This window comes from Pelmatolapia mariae, linkage group LG16_19 (genome assembly GCF_036321145.2).
Source record: "Pelmatolapia mariae isolate MD_Pm_ZW linkage group LG16_19, Pm_UMD_F_2, whole genome shotgun sequence".
Lineage (NCBI taxonomy): Eukaryota > Metazoa > Chordata > Actinopteri > Cichliformes > Cichlidae > Pelmatolapia > Pelmatolapia mariae.
Genome location: NC_086241.1, coordinates 54,509,495 through 54,527,737, shown reverse-complemented (window position 1 = coordinate 54,527,737; position 18,243 = coordinate 54,509,495). Strand labels below are relative to the sequence as shown.

General features: G+C 39.2%; 2 protein-coding genes across 3 annotated transcripts; one reads left to right on the top strand and one right to left on the bottom strand.

The window, feature by feature from the left end:
- Positions 1–41: 41 nt before the first annotated feature.
- LOC134644075 (MAPK/MAK/MRK overlapping kinase-like) lies at positions 42–7,083 on the top strand. Of its 2 annotated transcripts, none has more exons than XM_063496773.1 (12): positions 42–379; positions 2,065–2,179; positions 3,065–3,154; positions 3,229–3,299; positions 3,388–3,466; positions 3,551–3,599; positions 3,697–3,875; positions 4,105–4,206; positions 4,612–4,785; positions 4,934–5,093; positions 5,166–5,363; positions 5,600–7,083. In XM_063496773.1, the coding sequence occupies exons 1-12, from the start codon at positions 196–198 to the stop codon at positions 5,675–5,677; spliced, it is 1,479 nt and encodes a 492-aa protein (XP_063352843.1). In that variant the 5' UTR covers positions 42–195; the 3' UTR covers positions 5,678–7,083. The 2 variants fall into 2 exon arrangements, with proteins under 2 accessions (XP_063352843.1, XP_063352844.1); XM_063496774.1 differs by lacking the exon at positions 42–379 and adding an exon at positions 660–778.
- Positions 7,084–7,335: 252 nt separating this feature from the next.
- On the bottom strand, positions 7,336–14,259 carry wdr20a (WD repeat domain 20a). Its single transcript, XM_063498692.1, has 4 exons — positions 13,996–14,259; positions 11,840–12,022; positions 10,039–11,382; positions 7,336–8,448 (listed from the first exon to the last, which is right to left on the bottom strand). The coding sequence occupies exons 1-4, from the start codon at positions 14,257–14,259 to the stop codon at positions 8,395–8,397; spliced, it is 1,845 nt and encodes a 614-aa protein (XP_063354762.1). The 3' UTR covers positions 7,336–8,394.
- Between the last annotated feature and the right edge of the window lie 3,984 nt (positions 14,260–18,243).

Sequence of the window (18,243 nt, the reverse complement as noted above, 5' to 3'; positions counted from 1 at the left end):
ACGGAAACCGGTAAGGCACAAAAATGATCAGGTCCACGCCTTTTGCGCACAGTGGTCGTGAGTGAATAGGACTCTTATCTGGTAACGTTATTCTTGTTATATGAATGTAGGTGAAGCGGCTGCTTTGCTCCAACGGGACCTGTTTCTGTATGCTTTTAAGCTAATGGTCTGGATTTTACCAATAAATGTTTACCAATGATGCACTACTCAAACTGGCTCATTGACGTGAAAAACAGGGCAAGCCTTCGAAATGAGTACAAATCACCACCTAACACCGACTGGATTAAGAGGGGGAATATTGCGGACATGCAGAACAACAACCCGCATCTTAACGAAAAAGCATCCGAACTAGCAGCTGCCATTCATCTCTTGAAAAAAGGTAAGAAATCGATTTGTAGCTATATATCTGGGCCTGCTGCGAATAATTCAGCTCGAGTGGCACTTTTCATACGTGACAGGCCATATTTTGTTGTTTCTTTTAATTCAAACCATGTTCGGACTGATGTGAGGGAAGCAGCTAGAGTTTCCAGTTTCCTCCTTCAGGTCAAAGTGGAGGGCGAAGGCGTGCTCCGTTACCAGGGCGACGGTCAGCTAACAGGACTCACGCTAACGGCGCTAGGCTAGCACCCTCAATTCGACTTCAATGTCCTTTTGACGCAACAGTACGCTAAAAAAAATATTATTTTTTTTTAAACTTATGAGCGAAATGAAGCATCCACATATGCATGTTGTGGATAGCGGACGCATAAGTGGTGTCTAAAACTCAAAGGAATGCATCGTAAGTAACTAGTTAGGAGCTGAGCGGAGTGATGACAGGTCTGTCTGGGTTACACATCGATTACGTTTCTTTACAAATGTCTTTTATGTATTTGCTAACTATGAGCTGGTTTAACTGTAACTGACTAAATAAATGTTATTGTTAGTTATATGTTTTTTTTCCATACATTAAATCAGCATTATACCGATAATTGGTAACGTTAGAGTGGTGCGAGCGTCCTACACGCCCGCCCGTATTTGCCATTTCTATTGCCAGACATATACATCGAGACAGAGAGAGAGAGACTATAAACAGTAGTCAGTAATTAAAAGAAAAAAATAAAATAGACAGCCTATATATTAAAAATACTTTTCTTATTAATTTAGGATAGTTAAGACATTAAAAATCAGCTTTCTTAGCAAGAAAAAGCATTAAAAAATGATGTTATCTGGTTTGAATTTAGCTATACAGATTGTCAAAGCTGCAGTCACACAAAAGTAAATCTCCTTTATAGATGACACGAAGTGATTTTGCTCTTGTGGGTTCTTTCGTGTATTTATTATGTGTGTGAATTAGAAAAAGACAGATACAAAAGGCGAGACTTCCACTTTTGACATTTCCATACTACAGACGTTACAGCTTTTGTTATACAAAATGAGTTGGTACAAAAGATGAGGATGCAAGGAGTAGAGGTAGTGAAGGTAGATGAGTTGGGGTCAAGCGTCCAAAGCAAGGAGCAGTGACCAAGAGGTGACCAAGAGAGTTCAGGCAGGGTGGAGTGGGTGGAGAGAAGTGATAGAAGGAGTAAAATAGTTATTACCAGTTAGTTAAAATCATTAAAATTAAAGCTACATTTGTAAGTAACAAATTGTGAAAGACCCTAGTTTCTATATGGGTAATAGGTTGACCTCTGCATTCTTTGACTGTACACTGACTATCTTTGGGTTTTTGACTGTTGCATGTATGAAAAAAATGATTTTATGCCAACTTACATGTTTGATAAATTAATAGTCTTCATTGTTGTCTCACAGTTTGAAGACAAAATGTCTTCAATTGGATGTTGAGGGCTATAAATTAGAGAATGACAGCTCCCTGTCTCCCACCAAAATTATCATGGGCTTTATTGTCCAATGGGGCGTGTTCTAGTTTTTACTGTCTGTGGAGCACAGGATTTCCCTCTAGATTAGGCAGACTTGTTTTTTTCCTGTGCAATTACACACACAGTTTAAATTATTAATTAAATGAGAAATAATGTATTCTTGTTTTTTGAAAACCTTTTATATGTCTTTTTTTATGAATTGTTGCAGGCTACAAAATAATCAAGAAAATTGGGGAAGGCACATTTTCAGAGGTCCTGAAAACTCAGAGCTTAAAAGATGGGAAGTTTTATGCATGTAAAACCATGAAGCAGACAATAAACAGGTATGTACTCTGGAACTAGCTGTCAGTTAGTAATGTGCAGTTCCCCCATGCTCTGCTTTGTAAGGGCAATTGATACATAAGTCAGCAGTTGAGTATTCTGTTCACAATAATGCACCAATTATGGCCATTAAATCTGGTAAGCCTGGTGTAGCTCACTGAATTAAGAAAGCAACCCATATATGTAGGGGTATCGCCCCAAGGCCATTTACTGAGTGTCTTCCTCTGCACTCCCTCCCAGAGTTCCTGTATTATTGCAATAAAAGCTAAAAAAAGAAAAGAAAAAAAAGTACATCCTCTGTCAGCTCTAAGGTTTTATGTGTCAGGACATAATAAAAATTCATCTGGTCCTCACCGCGTCTTAAAATTGGGTAAATACTATCTGAGATGAACAAAAACACATGATATATTATAATGTGTCAATACTTATTGATTTAACCAAAGTTAAGCCAAAATGCAGAAGCACTGTGTGAAAAACACCCTGTGATTCAGTATTTTGTACAACCACTTTCAACAGCAAGTCACTGGAAGGGACCATTTCCTGTGTGACTTTAATTCTTTTGCCCGCTGTTCTTCACAGCGTTGATTCCCATCATTGCATTTCCTCATTTAAGCACTGCTGTGGCCAAACATCTCCACTTTGGTCTCATCTGTCCATAGCACATTGTTCCAGAAGTCTTATGGTTTGTTCAGTTGCAACTTTACAAACCTAATCTGTTTGTTACACTGTACCAATGCTTTTGTCATATATACCTAAGATATAGAGCTGCATGCATTTTATCCACATCCCTAAAATGAAATTTAGCTACCTTGTGACTTTTTTTGTAAGCAACCTTTATTTAAACAATGGCCATATTAAATGTGCTAATGGTTTACTCTGTTGTTAAGTCTGGAGCAGGCCAACAATCTGCGGGAAGTCCAGGCAATGAAGAGACTGAGCCCTCATGCAAATATTGTCCAGCTACATGAACTGATTTTGTAAGTGTTGCCTGTCACGTAGTTAAACCTCTGTATGATATGGTACGTCATGTTAATTTAGCAAAATGTTTCAGTGACAAGGAAACTGGAAGGGTATCTTTGATATGTGAGCTGATGGAAATGAATATCTATGAGTATATACAAGGTAAGTTTAAATCTGGCAGGGAGTCACTTTAACTTTTAGGCTCACTTTGTAGCTGTTTAAGGATCAAAACTGTTTTTATTCCTTGCAGGAAGAAAAACACCTCTGCCCGAACATACAGTAAAGCACTACATGTACCAGCTCTGCAAGTCGCTTGAACACATGCACAGGTAAAAAGGAAACACTCAAGTTCACATGAAATGATTAAATAAAGGCATTATTTGGGTATCCTGAGGCTGTGTTCTCTTTTATAGCTGTGGGATCTTTCACAGAGATGTAAAACCAGAAAACATTCTTATAAAGGTGAGATGCATCATTGCAGTAATCAGACTTACAAGAACGTAATAGTCACACTTTTATTTTCAGTGTCATTTTTAACATTTATTTGTGCAACTCGCAGCAAAACATTTTGAAGCTTGGCGATTTTGGCTCGTGTCGGAGTGTGTACTCGAAGCCCCCACACACAGAGTACATCTCCACACGCTGGTACAGAGCCCCGGAGTGCCTGCTCACTGACGGGTATTACAGCCTTAAGATGGACATTTGGAGCGCCGGTTGTGTCTTCTTTGAAATCATGAGGTATCCTGTGCAGCACAGAATTTCACCTGTAATACTTGAAGTTTGGCTAGAGGGCATCGCATTTCAGTTAAACTTCATTCCTTGTACAACAGCAGTGCCTTTGCCCTTCTTTGTATTCTCAGCTTTCTGTGTAATTCGACCTCCTGTCTTCCCACCCCCAGCATAAACAAATGTGAAATGAAACCTGTGTAAATGGCTTTGCTGTGTCAATAATACCTGTGTGTTTCAGCTTGAATCCTCTCTTCCCTGGAACCAACGAGTTGGACCAGATTGCCAAGATTCACGATATTTTGGGAACACCAGATCAAAGTCTGCTCCAAAAGTTCAAGCAGTAGGTGGTCATTATGTTTATTACAGTTCATTATGGTTTTTACATGTGACCGAAAGCGGCACAAATAAGTTGTGAATACAAGTCCTTCCATTAATGCTTGAACTGCATGAATATTATAGATTCAGCTGATTCTTTTTTTTACAACTTTAAGAAATGTAATGAAGTACTCCAAGTACACTAGGGTGGGATCTAGGGCTGAAAATACATTTGAACTCTGTTACAAACTTTATCCAAATTACACACACAATTTTAGACCCACTCCAATTATCACAAAATTCTGCATGGCTTCATTAAATATGCTAAGGTTATTACACAAAACAAAATCAGCTAATCAGACTTCACTTTTTTCTACAGAAGTTTAATGTGCTCAGCTATGCTTGTCCTGGTGTTGTAATGTCTGTGCAGGTCTAGAGCGATGCATTTCAACTTCCCTCCAAAAAAAGGCACTGGCATCTCACGGTTAATCCCCAAATGCCCAGCTCCAGCTCTGTCTCTCCTCTATCAGATGCTTGCCTATGACGCCGATGAACGAATCACTGCTGAAACAGCCCTAAGGCACACATACTTTAGGGAAATAAGGTGAAGTGCTTAATTGTATTTATATATCTTAACTGATAACTAATATTTTCCAGAAGTTAAATTATAGCCTTCCTTGGTATCAAAGTCACAGTTTGAGTGTATTGCTTAAGGACTTTAAATAAATATGCTCTTGTGTTTCTTCTCCTAGGATGGCAGATAAGAAGGCCGAGAGTCTTCACAGAGTTTCTGGGACTATGGATGTAATCGGAAGCTGTGTGACACAAAACTCAGTTGACCATATCTGTCGACCAGCTCGAGTTGGGAAACAACTGAGAGGGAGACACACAAGACAAACACCTTTAATGAGTGTAAGCTCAAGCTCTAAAAGTTGGCTCCAATAAAATCCCCCAAATTACATCTGATACTTTCTCTATTTCCAGCACAACATGAAGCATGTAGCAGACACCCTCATCCGACGGAACATCCCTCATTATCCAGCAGAGCTGCCCAAGCTCAATGTGGTTGTACCGGGACCGCAGATCTCCTTCCCAGTCTCCACTATGCCCGCATTTACCGTCACTCACAGAGGCACACTGCCAACTATCACATCCAAAAAGTGCCAGTCACAGTTGGCCAAGGTAAACACCAGTATGACACAGACATCAGGATTTTCACGTTTTTGAATTCTTCATTATACCTTCTGGGAATAACATCTACCAAGAGCATTACACAAATGCAGTAAAATAAAAAACAAAAGGCATATTAATGGTCACTAGAAAAAAATGTGAAGAATCAAATTAATACCACTAACCAAGTGCCCCGATGATGCTTTTTGATATGGCCTTTCATTTGGCTGCATCTACTCTCTTCACAGCCCCGGGATGACTCACACCATGCAGCTTTCAAGACCTACTATATGCCACCTCTGGATAGAAAACATGGAGGCTGCTGAGAGCCAAAAAACAGGAAGTATTACATTAAAAAAAAAAAAAAAAAAAGCCTTTTAATACTGGCTAGACCTGTACTGAAATGGATAACTTGAGAAGACACGTCTGTAAAACATCACAACTGTGCTTGAGACGCGAGTCACAGAAGACCATAAAACCTGTTATCTCAACACTTATAACTACTACCCCAAACTGACAACTGAAATTCATAAACGGCATATTCTTTAATTAGATTAAGAGCATGGAGGTTTAGTTTTACTTGACTTTGTCAGGTTTTATTTGTTTATGACTCTTAAAAATTGAACACACTGTACAGTGGGAACTTCTTGTAAAGCAATACGACACCTGCAAAAAGCAGCCACACCACTTGGGCTTGAGTTTTATTATTGTACAACTTTGAATCAAATGATTAAGCCAATTTTAACATTGCCCCAGATGTGCACACAGATGTCTTCAATTTGCTACCCTGCTCTGACCTCCCAGCTATTTTTACAAAAACCACTTTTAGAAGTTTAAACGTTACTTGAATGAGACTGAGACTGCCTCTATATAATTATAGTTTGACTTCACTGTAATACTCTGGAAGTTTCGACAGCTGGGTGGGTTTTTTTTAAAGGGACATTTCAAACAAATGTCCACTAACTTTGTTGACTCATATTTTCCCAGAAGCTGACAAAGATTTTTGAGGAAAACCTGAGATCAGGGAATCCCCCCCCCCCCAGTAAGATAGGAGAGGTCCAGTTGGAGAGTGCGCTACCTTACCTGGAAATCTTCACATTCCACACAGTAGCTTTGATTAATCTGCTGGGATTCAAAGTTGTAAAAAATAATAAATGTGAAAACATTCAGAGGTGGCGTTAATTTTTTTTTTTTAGATTTCTAGAGATGTGATGGAAGTCCTTGAAATAAACAATTTTTTAAAAAGCCCAGTCTTCCTGTACAAATGTCAAGAACCAGAACTTAAACAGCCCTCAGCATCAGTGTTGTGTTTGGAAACAGATTTTGCACAGTTATGCTTAAAAACTGACTGCAGATTGGGTTTAAAAAGGATATTTGAATGTTTGTTGGATGCAAAAATGTAGCTTGGCCAGTACCTCCATACCCCTTCACTCGAGGGACTGTTGCTTTTCATTTCTTTCAGAGCTGTGAGCTCTTTAAACCAGACTGTGACTCAGTCTGCACATCATTGTGAAACATTACTGGAGTAAAAAGAAAAACTCATCAAGCACCATTTGTATAATGTTGTCATTAACCTCTGCTCAAAGCTGGCATATTATCAACAAACTCCTGATGTGCTGACAGAATAAACTGATGAGAAAGTGGGTAATCTAAGCTCCATCAGCTTTCCATCTAATGCAGGGGTCACTTATGGCATTATTATCAGTGCATTAAAAATGCATAACTGTCAAATGGGAACGCCTCCTCCTTTGTTGTGTTTGTCTGTTTTTCGTCTTTCATTAGTTAAAATTTCAATCTGGAGAAAAATAATAAAATAAATTTAAAACAGCAGTTCTGAAGTTGAGCAGCATTAAGATTCAAGTATCTGCCAGACTTTCACTGAGAATTCCACGCAACAGACATTACAGCTTTTTGTTATACCAAATGAATTAGGCGTGAGTGCAGGAATGAATGAAAACAGCAAACAGTGTATTCAAGATTATTTTAATATTATTAATATGTATACTTTAGGCTTTAGAAATATAACTATCAATGACAAAACTTCCACTGGAATAATGGTAGTTTGCTTAGGCCCCCATCAAATCAATTAATTACAATATACACATTATGATACAGAGCAGATTTAAATCTGAAATAATATTAAAATAAATGCTCAATAGATAAAGGTTTTAATTGTATTTTTTATCATTTTCTTGACCTACTGTTAGCCATCTGTGAGTTCTGAGCACACCCAAAAAATGTAAAGCCATATTCTTCTATAAACTAATTTAAGTGCAAACCTTTTTTTTTTCTTTAAAAAGACTATGATTGCAGCATCCAGCTATATAGATTCAGAATTCAAGACTGAGGATGGTGAAGCCAAGTGGAACGAGGCAATCCTCAACTCTCTTTTTTTGTTCCATTAGAGAAGTTATAAAACAAAAAAACGACAAAGTAGCTAACAAAAATCAGTGCAAAGTCATCAACAGGGAGATTCTATTCAAGAAAAAGAAGTGGTGGGTGAATGTGGATGGATGCAAAAATTTCAGATGCTTACGCACTTGGTCATAAAAGGATAGTTCTTCTAAAGTTCATATTTTAGTCAGTAACCCTGAGTTGGGTTAAATGAGAACATTAAAATAAAAAAAGAGATGATTATGAAAATTAAATGAACTATCCCTTTAGTCTCAAGCCACAGTTGTCTGGTTTGCATCTAACAAAGCCAAGCATTAATTCCAGAAAAGCCTAATGAGATTTGACACGCGCGCACACGCACGCAAACACACACGCACAAACAAACAAAAAAGATTTTTAAAAAAAAAATTCTAAAATGTATTAAAACTCGAGAACAAAAGCACAATAGTCCACAATTGCACCACACCTTTTCCTGTTCCATTCCTCCTCTAGGTCGAGTGAGTGATAAAACAAAAAACAACAGAAAAGCCATTAACAAAACTGGGAGAGGGAGGGGTAGAAAAGAAAAGGAAAACTTGCAATGCTTGCAGGGTGAAGAGCAGCATCAGACTCTGGGTTGCAGGGTTCTTTAGCAGCAGAAATATTGTGGCTATACTACTGTTCCACTGGGAGAGCTGGCTTGGTTTTGGGATGACAATAAACCCTGAAAAAAGGAAAACAAGGAGATTTGCATTGGGAAAGTCCACATACTGAAGCAAAGAAAGGAAAAAAAAAATCAAACAACAAACAGCTCATTAGAAAATGCGTCCCATCTTTCCATATTCCAACCGATGCAAGAAATGAAGAGCCTGTGCACAGCGGTTTAAATAAATGCTTGGTGTAATAACATCCGCGATCAAGGCACTTCACTTTATAACTAGCCTTATGACCCTCCTGATGGGACCTTTATGAACATTTGACATTTTATTACATTTCTAATGCACCTGGATCCTTAACACAGCACACTTCTCTGTAGCCATGGGTTTTGTATTAAAAAAATAACTTTTTCACAGCCTCAGCATTAAAGCATTTTTTAACCATATGTCTTTTCAATACAAAGTAGACTTTTAGTTATGCTGCATATTCCAGACTATATGTGCAATTCTGGATATGCAAGTGTGCACAAACATATTTTGCTGTAAGCGTGTGAGGAAGTGCAGAGAGCCTGGGCAAATACAGAGCCATTAGCATAAAGGGTGAAATATGAGCAGGGTTGGGATTTAATAGCAGTTTGTCAAATCCAAACAGTTTCAGTTTAGGTCTGCGATCAGCTGGCCTAAACTGGTCGCAGCTTTAATGAAGACTAACAATGATTAAGCCAACCTGTTCACAACCTGCATCTCAAACCTGAAAATAAGATCTAATGTTGATAACTGATATCACAGCTCAGACATACCGACACCACATAATTCACTTGCTCAAAATGTTAATTTGATAGATAATTGTCTTCTGGGCAACAAAAATCAACATAAATAGTGGTTGCAGAGTGATAATGTCTTCATCACAAAAAAGTCAGTGGACTGAAGAAAGCACATTAACCAAGAGACAGCCTAAATGGAGCCTTTACAGAATTAACAATGTAAGTGTCACTAATGGTAGAAAATTAAGTCATTTTAACTGGAGAAATCAACAGTCAGTCCATAACTGAGAAGCTGCTTATATCACCTGCATGATTTGATCATTGCTTTGCTAATGGGAAATAAAAACTCTAAGAGATTTAAAAAAACAAACAAACAAAAAAAACAAACAAAAACAAGTGTGCACGAGATTTGAGAGTGTCTGAGCTTGATGAAATTTGACCATCTTGTTGAACGGGAAATGCATTTGATGACAAGAACCCAACCATAACCCTCTGAAGGTGATCACATATGCAAATGACTTGTTGGCTATTCATTGCGAGATCATTATGGTGAACCAATGAATACATCTTATGTCTTCCTTCATCTGACAGGTCCACAGAAAATTCTATCTTATTGGATTATATAACCACAAACTGTATTGTCATAGCATAGGATGTTTTTTTTTCTCCCCCTGAAACTTGGGCATTGGAAAGCAGGTGTACATTAAACCAAGTCTTATAACTTATGTTTATTACTTCAGTGGCAATTTGACTATAAAAGCTATAAATCGTATTCCAAATATCCACAGTTTAACGTATGCGTTCAAAATAAGTTTAGTTTCTTAACTGCTTTATCGACTCATAAGCGTCATCATTTTAAATTTCCTCCCATTTCCTACATTAAAAAGAACTTACCACTTTGCCTGGCCTCGCCCATGTGCAAATAAATCCCTCCTGACAAGCAGTCACTAAACAGTCCTCTAAAAATATGAGTACAGTCAGTCTCTCGTGTGCTATTTTTTTACAGATGAGGGGCTCGAGGAGGGGCACGTCCTCCATGCGCGGGCACAGCAGAGTGCCCAGAGTCTTGGCAGGGTCTGTTTTGGTTTTTGTCAGCAGGTTGAGCTTGTCGCTACTCTTGCTGCTGATGTGACCCATGCTGTGGTTGCGTTTGTGGTCCTTCTCGTGGTGGCGCTCCTTCCGATCATGGAGTGACAGTGTAGCAAACTTACTCACACCTGTAGCGATGGCGCTGTCCATAATACCACTACTGATTCCACCGCCACTGCTGGCTTTGTTGGTATTGTTTGCCGTCGTTGTTGTGGTGCCAGCAGAATGGGGAAGGCTGTTGGAACGTGGTAAAGTAGTAGCGATGGAGTTAATGCCAGGAGTATTGGCACCACTGTTGTTTCCATTAGTAGTGTTACTAGAGGTGTTAGTGATTATTGTAGCACCTGCAGGAGGGCTGGTAGCATTCATCACATTGGTATGTGTCCGTGTCCGTGAGAGGGGAAGATGCGGGAAAAGGATGTCCTCAGTGAGGTCCCATAGGCACAGCTGAGTGTCCTGCCCCACTGAGCCAAACCGGTATGTAACACTAACAGGCCGGCTGTCTGTGGAGTTACGCTTGGACAGTCGAGACTGTGTACTGTTGGCCCGGTCTCGTCCAAAATGGATCATCTGATCCTGGAAGTCCTCATCGCTGCCACTGAACTCCATCGGGTCGCTCTCCTCCACACTAGTGGTGTAATGGTCAAAAGCCACCACACTCACCCACGACTTGTGGCCGTGACCTCGAGCAATGACCCTGCAGTCCAAGAACGACCACACAGTCACTAGATCGTCCTCTCCACCCGCAACTATATATTTTCCATCAGGGCTCCAGCACACGCACAGCAAACCACCAAAATAGCTCTTCATGGTGCCGTGAAGCTCAACAGCATCAAAGTTGAACACCCGTAGGAAGCCGTCTTGGCTTACACAGGCAAGGAACTTCCCATCTGGAGAGAAGGCAAACTCATTCAGAGCTCCCTCTCCTACAGTCCATTTAAGGAGAGGGTTCCTCGTGGATTTACTCTTGCAAGTGTGCACAGAGTAATTCTCTCCCTGTTTGAGTAGCTGGTAGTGTGGCGCTGTGGTGCCGCAGGTATGCTCCACATTGTACAGGTACATATTCCCACTGGCATGAGACACTAGAAACAGACTCTCTGAGCCTGGCACCCATTTCACACATGTTACTCTGGACTTGTCTATTAATCTCTGTTAGGAGAAAAATTAGGTTGAGGTTTGAGAGGCAGGAGAGAGGAGAAGAGAAGGGGAAGACAAAAAAATAATAATTTTAATACAGTAAAATTGACGTTGGTATGCTCAACAAGCTTTAAGTTTTTAATACAACAAGCTTTGGGCCATTTGGTAATGTTCTGGTCAAGTAAAAATTACTAATAAATAAATTTTTTTTTTCAATAAGATGCATTAAATACATAAGAATATCAATGCATTCAACACACAAAAAATCTTATCAGTTGTAAATTGATTATCTTCTACTCCACAATTAATTTCTGTGGGATTGGATGACATGCAAGCACCATATTGTCACCATATTTTTTTTCCTAAAAAAAAAAAAAAAAAAATGTACGGTGACGGTAAGGTGCAACCTTAAACAGTATTACAAAAATAGTACATAGATGTTATTCCAACCTGTGTCCTTTAGACTTACCTCCTCATTGAAGAGCTTGCTTGTCTCCTTCTTGATAGGGTCAATGAGCTGTACCTGTCCTGCTGAGAAACCCACCAGCAAGGACACGCTCTCTGCTGTAGCTGTGAGGTGGTTGAAGTCATGACACGTGGGCTGCGTTCCCTTGTAAATGCGCTTGTCTATGGGCTTGCTCAAGTCAGCGGCCTGAAAACAGAGACCGAGATTGCAAGGGGGGAATGAATGCATACAGATTGCAGCAACCTTCAAATATCTAAAATGCCCAACTACTCTACTGCATGGCAAAATCTATACTTAGTCACACTACCAGTAATAAACCATAGCAGCTGAGAGTGCCGTGTTTTATATCAAACTGAAAAAAGCCAATCAGCTCTGCCTTTAAGACTGAGCCAGTGCGTTTTAAATCAAGCATTTTGAACCAAGCATATAAGACAAGTGACTGGAAGCAAAATACTAAACATTGAAAAACACACAGAAGAGCATAAAGAGCATGAAGAGCAAGAGCATGCCTTTTTTCTATAGAGAAACTGATCAAAAAGCAGTTGTTTTAGCCATTTTAAGGAAACAGCATTATACTACTGTGAAGAAGCTGCAGTGCATACATTGCAGACAGTTAATATAACACAACAGTTAAATTTGTTAATGATTAACAGTTTGAACAACTGGTAGAACGGAAAATTCTTTTCAGGGTCAGGTGATGACTCAGGGGTTCCTCCATTTCAATGACATGCGTCTTTGACTGTTTTTGTCTTGCCTCAAAGAGCAAACGTGTCAATGGAGGTCTTGATCAAGAGTCCACTAAAAAGTACAAAATAACAAGACTTCTGCCTCACAATGGCAGAAACAAAGGCTGAAAGAAAACTTTATCATGTTACAATACAACTAAACATACCTGCTGTATTACACATTGGCTTGAGGAGTGACATACAGATGTTATCCAAAAACCAGTATGTGCCAACAGTGATGGAAGTAAGACTTTACAACTCTAGCTACTGTACATTTCTAGTTTGTTTGTGTTTTTTGTTTTCAAAAAGTATGTCTGCTACAATATATCAGAATACATCTCTTACCATTTCTTACTTACCAATCCTTCCAAAATATATGACTTGAAGTAATTGCCAACTGTGTAGTAACCTGGCATTTAACATTTTCTAACTATGTTAACTTGCACATATTAAAAACCCTGAGGTCACACGAGTTTTTTCCTTTTCCCAATTGCTTCAAACAGTTCAAATATATGGCAGACCTTCAACCAGGATACAACTATTTCCCTCTGAAAAAATGGCTACACATGACATGTTTGTGTGTAAATATGGAAAATGCTTTTATACGCAGGTTCAATTGAACAAAGAGCTCATTCAATCTGTGATGTCAAATCAGGTATCCGTTAATAACCACATTAAAGTGCGACAACGTATTTTTTATCAACAGTAACGTGGACAGTTAATTTTTAATACTGAATGACAGCGGAGACCTGTATTCATATTAATTGCTATGTGATTTCCACATTATGTTCAACTATTGGGTAGCAGATCACAATAACAGTATGTGCCCATTGATTGTTATTAAATACCAAAAGTATACCAAATCAGCTCAGTTTGATTAGCTCAGCCTCTCAAGAAGAATTCTTAAGCCAAAATCAGAGTGCCATTACGGCAGCAGTTAGTCACATGAATCCGCATCACCGTGATTGTCGACATCTGTCAGTCAAAAGGTCTTCTACAGGTGTCAAGGGTGGCAACGTAAATCTGTCAATGCTGACACTGACAGTTTTATCACAAACCAAGCCCGTTATAAACGCAATTTAAGCTCTGTCAACTTGAACCGTTACAGTAGGTCAACTTCACCAACATGATATTTGCAAAACTACAAAAACCCGCCATCAAGTGAATCTAAACAGAGTGACGGATAGGAGACAGGAGTTTTAGCCCCTGGCCTCGGGGTAGCTACTGGCTTGCTAACGTTAGCCAGTTACGCTGGCTAGCTAACTAACAGGCTAGCTTTGAGCTAAGTAGCTAGCTGCCAGCTAATTTCAAAGTCAAGCACCTGTCAGAGTGACTTGACACGCCTAAACTCCTGCAACACCTCACACAGCAGTGTGGTATTTTAACTTGCAGCATAGCGAATTTCCGCAGGCATAAGCCACATTAGCATGCTACCTTTCTAACGCCTTTGTAGATGTAGAAGTAGAGCTCACGGCCCACATTGAAACAGATCCTGTCGCCGTTGCCTGACTGGTCGTTGACGTTCACGAAAGAGACCTTGACGGGGTTGGAGCCTTGTGAATTGAAAGGCACCCTATTAGGACGGCTGTATTCGGAGTGAGTGAGGAGTTTGTAGACGCCTTCCCGAGTGGTGAACTGAGTTTTAATTTCGTTCATCTCCTTCCCTCCTCCCTCCGCCGCCATCTTTGAAATTAACATTCATCCCTTTCCCCCAGGCCGGATCTTACGCACGGATGTGAGCGGCCGTTCCGACTCTCCCGTTCCCCCCAACGGCTCACGGTGGAACTGGTGGAAGGGATGCGACTGGTTTCAACAAGTTGTGACAGCTTTTATCTAAGACCTCGTATTATCAACTTAACACAGAAGTTTGATTCAGACACAGATTTTAATTGTGATTTTATTTTTCGCCCGTGAATGAACATTTACATATCTCGAAATTTCAAATACTCAGGAATAAGTTTATTTATTTATGTTATTTTTGTTGTTTTTAGTTTTTTCAGAGACGGAAACAAGCTCCCATAAACTAGACTTGATTGTATTTAAAAAAAATAAAAAATATAAATACATTTTGAAAAATAAAAAATACAAGTTTTAGATATTTGCACTGCTTATATATAAATATATAGTAAGTTACTACTCGATCAACCCCACGTTTAAGCTTATTATCAAGTTGCTGTTTTTGTTTTCTTGAAGTACAGTTTACAATATATATTTCATACAAAAAAATATATGTTTACATTTTAGTTAGAATAAGCTTTAAAACTTAAAAAACCGCAGGACCGGTACACGTTTTATTTTGAAAAAGCAACTACCGGACGTATTATTTTGTCACAATCTTGAAATTAGCCAAATCTGTGGTGTTTAAAACTTGTGACAGTGCAGTTGTGTAGACTGCTCACCTGACTGTGGCCACACTTGGCTGTTTCTTATTCAAGGCACCTGCTCTTTAATTAAGCTGCCAGCATTCCTGACCATCTTATCTCGACATATTTGCGTTATTTCCAAAGAAAATTTCTTTCACGCGCCAAATGTCATGGCACACAGAAGAAGAAGAAGACAACGTTCACTTCCAGGTATCAGTGATTACTATTTAATTTTTTTTCCTCCTTGGACGTGGTATTTTCCTAGTTAATTCATTTTCATTTGTGGTGTCAACGTACCATGTGCACAATCTTTTCCAAAAAAATAAAATACATAAATCACCCGTATGTTATTGGCTGTCTTTTGATTTAATCATTATTGCATTGTAACCTACATATAGTTTTCTACATTCAGACAGCACTGATAGACAAGCACCCAGCAGTATGGACCAGCTTACTTTAAATTACATGGTAAGAATACTTACCCAATGCCCATCTGCAGGTGCTCTGCATTCTTCTTAGACCACTTGCATACTTTTGGACTGGTATGACCTTTGTTTTTTGTTAGGAGATGTGCAACATGGAGTCCAGCACAGATTCTGACTCTGAAATCAGTCCAAGATGGTCCGACACCAGTACCATGGTACTGCTTGAATTCATCAACTGGGCAATACATGCACACAGACACTGACATAATAAGCAAATTTGGAAGTATATAGTATAGTTTAAGCATTTTTCAAATAGTAGGGGAAAAAACAGTTTCAGTGATCATTTAACATATAAAGCCAGACATGCACCGATCTTTGTAAAAATAACTGCCAACTTGTTGATGTTGAACCTCTGGTGGTTGTGTTTAGGGATGTGTGAGCAGTGCACCAGAGAGTGGTGCCTCAAGGAGGGCGTTGCCTTTAACGCTTAAGCCTGCAGAAAGGCATGGCTGTTATTCTTTGGTATGCACTCTCCTCTCATTCATCCATTTGTGTTGAAAATGCACATTGCTGATCATGAATTAAAATGTGTGCGCTTGTTATGATTGTAGGATTTGGACCCGTACGATGGGAGCTCTGAGGATTCTGACGAGTCAAATGTCAATGTCTCCAGCAGGCAATCGAGGCAGCAGGCAAAAGGTGGTGGAAAAGGAGGATGTCGACTCTCGGGCCGAAGCAGGCGATATATCTTTAATCACTCTGCTTCTGTTGCCCTCAGAGAAGGGGCGAAAAATGACAAGAGAGACTGTCTGAGAGAAGAGCCGAATCTTCTGGATGTCCAGATGAAATGTGGAAGTGACTCTGACCGGTTGGTCTGCGAACTGGACACTCTTCCCTCTAACAGTGACAGGGATGCTTGTAAAAATCTTCCAGAAGAAAGGGTAACTGATTCAATAACACACAGACAAACCTCGGATATGGAATTGCAGCTTGATGATTCAGGCTTGCGTATTACAAGATCCTCCACACTTCACCCACCTAAACCTCAAAGCTCAGTGGAGGGGAGTTCATCTCATATGCTGGGTTGCTCCTCTGAGAGATCTCCCTGCTTGTGTAACCTTGGATCTCTGTACAAGAGAAAGCTGAGTCTCCCTGGAACAGACATGATTGAGTTGGGACACAGGAAGAAGCAGTGTGTCTTCAACATGGAGGATGAACAAGAAGGAAACGATTCTGCATCTGAACCATGTTAGAGTTCTTTAACAGTTGAGATTTAAGGTGGACTGAAATACTGTAAATAGTTATTTGGAATTGCACTCTGTTTATTCATGAATAGTTAACTTTGAGCACCTCCTGATCGTTAAGATGGCATTTGGTTACCACTTGCTTAAAATTTAGTCACAGGTGACTCATCAAAACCTAATTTTTGTTCAAATGAGCTGCTCAAATCCAAATGAATGAATAAAGTAAAATATTTAAGTCTCCAGTGGTTCCCAACATGTTATTTATTTTTTTAAGCCATTCATGTGTTAATTTCCCCCACATATGTCTGCAGACTGCAGGTTTATTTTGTGCAGCCTAATCAGAAACTGGAAAGTCCTTTTGGAAATGAGTGTCTGCAGTTAGGTCAGTAAGCATTTGAACAATGTAATGTTACCTCAAACAGTTAATATGTGATTTTAAGTGCAAACCTTTAGCTTTAAAGGGTTTTAGCAAAACATAGTACACAGTCCCCCATTTTCAGAGGTCAATCTACATCCCTACCCTCACCTGTAATCACAAACTCTGGATGGTGACTAAAAAATGAGATCACACATACAAGTGGCGAAAACTTTAAATATAAGGATTATTTTAATATTTGGATGAAAAGCCTTTGCCTGCAGTCTAGAAGCCTGGTACTTCAATCAGCAGTCACATCGTAAATAGACATGTGATAATACTACCTCCACATGTGATGTAGCATGCTTCAGTTCATAAGTTGTTTCTCTCCATACTTTTCCCATGATTCAGATAAAATTAATCTTGGCTTCATCTGTCCATATATATATATATATATATATATATATATATTTTTTTTTTTTTTTTTTTTTTTTTTTTTTTTTTTCCAGGACTTTGCAGACAGTGTTCTCGAGTTGTTTGCACCTGCTATAAGCCCTCTGTGTTTACATTCATGAAGGCATCTCTTGATTTTAGTCTTTGACAATGATCCATTTACCTCCTTGAGAGTATTCTTCACTTGGTCAGATGTTGTGACAGGTTTTTCTTAACCAAGGAAAGAATTCTGTGATCATCCACTTTAGTTGTCTTCTTTGGTTGTTCAGGCCTTTTGGTGTTGTGCTGGTCTGTGCATTCCTTCCTTTTAACCAGATGGTTCTGTTGATTTGGCCACTCCTTAGGTTTTTGAGTAACAGGGAAACTAGGCTCACCTGGCCTTGTCAGTCTATTGTCTTCTACTTTTGACCTTCTAAAAGTGAGTGAGTGTATAAAAATGGTTGTGCCAAACAGTTATTGCTGTAACAGATATTTTATACGTATTGTCATGAAACTCTATGGCTCATTCTCTGCTATGTTGAGTATATTTGGGAATATACTTACCCCTCCAACCAGCAGGTGGCAGTAATGGACTGATTATATAGTTTTGCCTGGCAGCTCAGTGAAGGTTTCATTACTATATTAACATTTTGGATCACAAAAAAAAAAAAGTAACTAAAAGGAGGACTGTGACAGAGGGCAAAAAACAAGTTTACATTTGTTATTTCTTGGTGAACTTTGCTTTTGTGTCATGTTCACAGTCCAGATGTCTTTATCATTTGGAAAAACTCATTCAGGAAAAAAACTGTAAAGTTACAATGCTGATATTTCATTTGGGACAATCCATATCAGCTTCACAAGAA